This window comes from Pteropus alecto, unplaced genomic scaffold (assembly GCF_000325575.1).
Source record: "Pteropus alecto unplaced genomic scaffold, ASM32557v1 scaffold40, whole genome shotgun sequence".
Classification (NCBI taxonomy): domain Eukaryota; kingdom Metazoa; phylum Chordata; class Mammalia; order Chiroptera; family Pteropodidae; genus Pteropus; species Pteropus alecto.
In genome coordinates this window covers 8,344,859-8,351,773 of record NW_006431919.1, presented here as the reverse complement: position 1 = coordinate 8,351,773, position 6,915 = coordinate 8,344,859, and the positions used below count along the sequence as shown (strand labels likewise).

The 6,915-nt window shown below is 33.1% G+C and overlaps 1 protein-coding gene across 1 annotated transcript in view; it reads left to right on the top strand.

Annotated features, from left to right (window-relative positions):
* Positions 1-6,915, top strand: part of RNF145 (ring finger protein 145) — a 44,779-nt gene that overhangs the window by 7,486 nt on the left and 30,378 nt on the right. Inside the window, 1 exon segment of the mRNA XM_015585262.2 lies at positions 3,960-4,068. Within this exon segment, the coding sequence (XP_015440748.1) occupies positions 3,960-4,068 (109 nt within the window).

Here is a 6,915-nt window from a genome sequence, read left to right as displayed (position 1 = left end):
GATATATAAATATAAATATATTAGTATAAATAAATATATTTCCCCTTTTTTGTACAGGTGTTAGCATAATACACACTATTCTGAACCTTTTGTTTGTTTTAACTTAATGATATATCATTGTCTTAGCTATTGCTTTTAGATACTCATGAAATAAAGCTTTGTACTCTCTTCTGCCTAATCATATGATTCTGCTTGAATGTCGAGGCTTCACTTTCCCCTCAACTCTGCAGTTCTCTTTTACAGTGGTGTAGTATCCGTGTATGGCTATGACATAATTTTTTGGTATACCATAATTTTATGGCTATACCATAACTAATTACTCTATTGGTGGACATTTTAGATAACGTCTGTCTTCTATTTCATTAATTAAGTGTTATACTAAATAATTTTGTATAGCCATAATTTCATCACATGAAAATATAGCCTTGAGATAAATTATTAGGAGTGAAGTTCCCAGGTTAAAGAGTGTATACATTTATAATGTTGATCAATACCACTCTCTATAGGGTTTTACTGTTTTGTACCGCCACAAACAAGTGGTCTAGAGTTCCTGCAGCCCTACATCCTTATCATAACGGTATTACCAAACTTTTATATTTAGCTACTCCAGTAGGTGAACAATGGATGGTTTCAAATGTAGCTTTCATTTGTATTTATCAATAAGATTTAATTTATTTACATTTAAGAAAAATGTGTATTTCCTCTTCAGATAGTTGTCAGTTAATGTCACTTGCCCACTTTTTTATGGGATTGTTAACCTTTTCATATTAATTTGTGCGACTTTGGTGTACATTAGGGAAATTACCTTTTGTGATGAATTGAAATTATTTTTTCCAGTTTCAGTTCCCTTGATTTTCCTTGAATTTTTTTTTTTTTGACATGCAGAATTTGCTTTTAATGGGGTTGAATTTATTGTTTCTTTTATAGCTTTAGGATTTTGAATCAATTAGAAAAGTCTTCCATATTCTTGAGAATTCTTTATGAAGAATTCTATCATGTTTTATTGTATTATTTTTTACTCTTAAAATTTTTCTTCATTTAGAATTTATATGCATATACAGTGTATTATAGGTATAATTTTATTTTTTCCAGATAACTGTTTGGTTGTCTCCATGTGTTTATTAAATAGTTTAGTCCAACTTTTTCTTACTGATTATTATACACTAAATACATATATACCATATTATATGTACTAATATACTATTTTATAGTATATATTTTGTTTTGTTTCTGAACTTTTTTTTCTCTCCTTTTAGTTTGTCTTATTGAATTTTGGTTATATTTTACTGTCTGATAGAATTAGTCCCTTGTTTTATATTTCTCTCTCTGAGTTTTTGTTGTTAGTTTTCTATCTGAACTTTAGAATCTAGTCCTTGTAGTTCAAATGATTTATTCATACTATCATTTTGCCTAAGTATTTAGAATCTCAAAGGTCTTCTTGTGCAGTATATGTTATTGTTGTCACAGCGTTTTTTTTTCCCCCACTGGAATGTGAATATAGGGGTATAAGTGAGCCATAGGGTTTTTGTTGTTCTGTTTTTTGTTTTCTTACCTAATCTAAGTGGGTCTCTAAAGGATTTGAGAACCATTAGTTCAGTATAAACTTATTATCATGTTCAAGGCTTTATATTGAGACTTTAGCCACCAATATTCTTTCTTTTTACACCAAATTCTAGTCTAGCCTGCGGAATTTACTGTCTCCTGAAAATATCCTTAGTGCTTTTATGGTTTTCTTACTTTCTATTCTCTTTTCCTAGAATGTTTCTCCTTTCTTTAGACTGGTATAGAAAGATCCATTTACCTTTTTAAGTTCAGATCATACTTAATCACTCAATTAACCATAGCCCTTCTAATGTTTGTTTATTACAGTACCAGTATTGTTTCATACTTTGTCCATGTTTACTTTTCACTAGATGGTTTCTTTTTTCTTCTTTGGATCTTCCGTGTCCAGGAGTACATATGGAGCATACTTTATATGTAATAATGTTGGTCGAGTGATTGGAATATTAAAAGAATGATTGAAATGAATATGATCAATCTAGAGGATTTGGCAGCTGATTTTATGAGATATTCAGTAGAAGAGTAAGATTAGAATATCTGGAAAAAAAAGGATAGTTCATTAAAAGACAATTCAAGAAGTGGTTTCAGGCAATAGAGTACTTAGAATAATCTGTCAACCACAAACATTAAAAATGCTTGTTAAATATTATAAATATCCTTTTTAATACTTCTAAAGTCCTTTGAAATAGCGATTAACAAAATAAATTGGAGGAATTATTTTAAGAAATGGAAAGCAAATAGAAATACTTATCTCTTGCTTCTGCTGGGTTGTTTTTGAAGTTAGGTTGTGTGAGAAAACTGAATTCTATCTCTAGTTTTTAGCATGCCTTCCGTTTCCTTAACTAAAAGCATGATTGAGTCTATGAGAAGGGCATTAGGTGCTAAGAAGTGATATCTGTGCCCAAATAGAGACTCATTAATAAATGGAAAATAGTTGTAGGAGAGTAGACTAGAACAAGATTTTTTAAGATCTAGAATGTAGACTGAGAAGTTCAGAACTTGCGTAGGTTTTAGAACGAGCGCTCTCTAGATAAAAGTGATGGTTTGGAGAATATTGCCCTAGTAATGGAATATAGAGTGTATGAAGATGGAAAGAGACTGAAAGAAGAATAGCAATTAGTATTATATTACAGAATGGATTAGGATAGAGCATAGAGTCTGGAAAGGAAGGGTAATGTTTGAGAGACTTGTTGAGGAAGACTCAGCAGCACTTGGTAATAGAGAAAAGATGACTCAGGTTTGAGTCAGAGTGAATGGGATTTAGGAGTGTGAAAGAGGGTGAGCTAGCTTGTTGAGGGAGGAGAAAGAGAGCTCAGTTTGTACTTGTATATGAGAACATTTAACTGGAATATATCTCAGGCATTATGAGCTATGAGCTGTCTATTTAGAATAAGAAATGATTAAGCTTTTGGTTAGAATAAACAGTGATCGAGTTTTTATTGCTTTTATAGCAGATTCTCCCCAACTATTTGTTGATAACATGCATCTAGAATAGTATATTTGAAGCAACAAAATAGATTCTTTGAGCTAGATACTTTATAGAGAGAAAAGCAGTTCACAGACTAAATTCCTTATGTTCATTTGAGAGGGTGAAAAGAAAGTGGAAGGGAGATTTAGAGGGTAAAAGGAAATTTATGTCACAGAGCCAAAGAATAAGAATTTTGAGAGTAGTTGCCTTAATTGCTGGGACATGGATAAGCGGGATGTCTTAGACTTGACAAGTAGATAGTTGTTGACTTCTGAGTTTCTTTAGAGTCGAAGAGGGTTTGTAGAGGGTAAATAGAGAATAATAGATGGTTAGAAAATAAGAGGCATTGATACAAATCAGTAGAATGAGAAAAATAGATAATAGAAAAAGGAGAAATCAGTGTGAAGAGAAGTTTTTCTTCAAGATTGAGGGAAGATCTTGTACTTTCTCTGAAAAGAGAGGTAAGGACTAGTGTCAGGGTAATGATTGAAGATGTAGAAGATAAAAGTCCTTAGGAGCTGGAAAAATAAGATCTTGCATTGAATGGAAGCAGGCACCCTTAGGGAGAGACGAAGACACCAAATTCTTCCTCTGGGACTGGAGAATGAGAGAATTGGTAGAGAGAACAGACAAGTAGATAGCAGTAAGGATAGATAACGACCAGAGTCCTCTTATACCTTTGTGTGATACATTCAGTTATAAAATAGAAACATCTGCAGAAGTGAAAAATGCTTTATATTGTCAACAAAAAATTCATAGTGATTTTACTGCACTGAATTTACTTTGGTAGTGATGTAAAAAAACCCCTTAAAGTTGTTGTAACCTAATTGGAAAGTAATTTACTTCATTACTTTCTTTTTATTAGTGTAATTAATTTGGAGACTAAATTAGAATCATATTTTATTTATATCTCTCTTAATTTTTACTACAGGTTACATCTTAAGTGTTGTGCTACTAACCTTGCCCAGGCAGCATCTGGTTCAGCTTTACCTATATTTTTTGACTGCCCTGCTCCTCTATGCTGGACATCAAATCTCCAGGTAAGAGTATGACCTCATTTTTGAAATGTGTGACTGAATTAAAAGTTTTCCTTTACCAATAAAATACTTCCCATGAACACTGTTAAGAAGCCAAAGCTTTAGTATGTATCCAAAACAGTTCTATTGATACTTGTTTTCTAAATAAATATCATCGTACAGGATTAATAGCTAGAGTTATGCCTCAAGTTTTATTTCTGCGTTTAAAATGGAGTATGTTTACAATGAGCTTTTTTGTATTACCAGTGACAAGAATTTCCAGAGACAAGCTATAGAAACATTTTAAAAATTATAGACTTCATTACTTTCCATCTTTTCAGGAAGTCAGTTTATGATGCATAAGAATCAGTGTAAGATGCAACCATATATATAGTGGATGATTGATATGTTATTTGATCAGATTAATTGTATAGCTCAGAACTTCTACCTCTTTAGCAATATTGTCTGTTTGCCCAGGTCTGCTAGTCTATAAATTTTAAGACTGGTCTGCCAGTGGTTTCTAGCTATAGCACAGGTGAACCAAAAGCCACACAGCCAATGTGATGGGGTAGAATAAATTTTGTGGGAATAATTTATTTTGTTTTGATTGAAATGTATAACCGTAATAACATATACTCCTAATTCTAAGAAGAGTGACATTATTTTTGAATATATACTAAAATATAATTCCCTGGAGGTCTGAAATATAGATTTTTGGTATAGGCTTGAAATTTAATCTTAGAAATATTTTTATGAATAGAATTGAATGGTTGACTTTTTTAAAACCCTTTTTTCTCCCCCAATTATAAAATAATACTGTTCACTGTCGATAATTTTTGGGAAATACAAAAAATTTTATAGGCAATAATAATCACCTGAAATTATACTACCCAGAGATACACCTGTAAAAATTCTAATATTTCCTTCCAGTTTTTTAATACCTTCCAGTTTTCACCACTTCAGTGATACTAAAAAGTGAAATTAATTAATAGTCACTGACTCTTGGCCCTTCCTGTTGGAGCAGGACTTTAATATTTCATCTAGATATTTCTCAAAGGCCCCGGAGTGTTTCCCTGAAACTCAGTCTTCCCACAGTCTTCTCTGTTCCTGCGTGGTTGATTTCCTCTGCTCAAAAAGGTACCTGGAGGTGTCTTACTTTTTAATTGCTGCCACTGTCCTTGCCCCAGGACATGTCCTCGAATGTCAAAGTTGCAGAATCTGGAGATGCCAGAGTAGTGCTGCCTTTCTTGTGACCCCACGGTGTCTCACATCAAGCCATGTTTTACCCTCAAGTGGAGACAATGACTTTGCTAATTTGGTGTCACACAAAGATGTCCCTGTGTCTTAGACTCTTTTCTGGGAATAGCTTCAGCCTTTTCCTGTGACATCTTCATAGAGCTTAGACTAGGAGTCCATGGGCCAGTACTGACATAGACAGCATGATGTCCTTCTCATTCCAGTACCACCAACTCCAGACACCCAGCCACAGTCTAGTCTTCTGGCCTCACCCAGACACTACTGCATCTCAGCTTATGCTCAGAGTAGAGATGCTTCCCTATCTTTTTATATATTTTTTTTTTAAAGCAAATATTGTGTCTGTAGAGAGAAGTGCAGGAGTTGGTATGTGAGCTCCTGAGTCACCGTTTTATGGAGTAAATGAGTGCCTGGGCATATCTTTTGCATAGTGAATGGGTGATTGGATAGGTTCAGATTTCATGGTCCTTATTAACTGTTCCATAACCTTAGTGTCACTTACCAGAAAGTGACATCTCAGTTCTCCTCACTTGTAAAATGGTGATAATATCTTGAGGGGCTATTGTAAAGACTGAATAAGATAAAGCATGTAAAGCACGATTTCTGACTTTTTAGTGCTTATTAGTGCTCGGTGAATTTTAACTAACATTCTTATATCTTGTTTTTATTATGCAGCAATGTTTGTGAGCATTTTCCTGTGTCAGTCTTTAAAAAATTATTTTTTAAATGGCAAAGTTTTCCGTGGTGTATCTCTATAATGGTAGCTTTTTAGAGTTGATAGGATTTTGATGATGAATCAGAGAAATCTTAGAATTGAAGGTAAAGTTATTAAAATTATTGCTTTGATAGTTATAATTCTCGGTGAAAAACAATGAACCTGCCCTTTCCCTTATGATTTTTCAGTTTCCATGTGGTTTGTGGTGGAGTGATAGCTGCAACCATGTAGTTCTGTTTACACACACACGCACACGCACACGCACGCACACACACACACTCTGTTACCATCAAGGCTTGTCTAAAGAGCTCAAAATTCCATTATATAAGGATAAAGGGGGCTCTAAAAGTGTCAGAACTAAAACCTTTTTCTGACCATTCTTATGGCAATTTCAACTTTTTAGTTTTAGATTTTGTGGGAATGTTTTTTTCTAACATTTAAAGTTTGTTTTCATTATTAAAATATTTACTTATTTTAAATTGAAAAGTTTGTAATAAAATTTTATAGTATGCAAAAACATTTCCTGTTTTTTATTTTCATTTTGATGCTTATTATAATCTTTTAAAATTTACAGATGAAAAAACTGAAGTGGGAAAACAGGAAGGTACAGCCTCAGACTCTAACTCGAATCTAGGTTTTCTGATTCTTAGTTCAGTTCTCTTAGGCAGGCAGGATGGTTAGTATAAAAAAATTTAATTTTAGAATTAGACTGGGTATGAAGTAGGTTCTCTGCTTAGTAAATACGTTGTTACCTTGGCCAGTTGCTTCTTTGAAATTGTAAAGTAAGACTGCTCATCTTATGGAGTTAGTTTGATAGTAAACTAACAAATTTCAAGATATGGAATATTTTAGTACTTCTCCTCTTAGTATAATTAATTTATACTGCGTGGTGCTCCCTCACA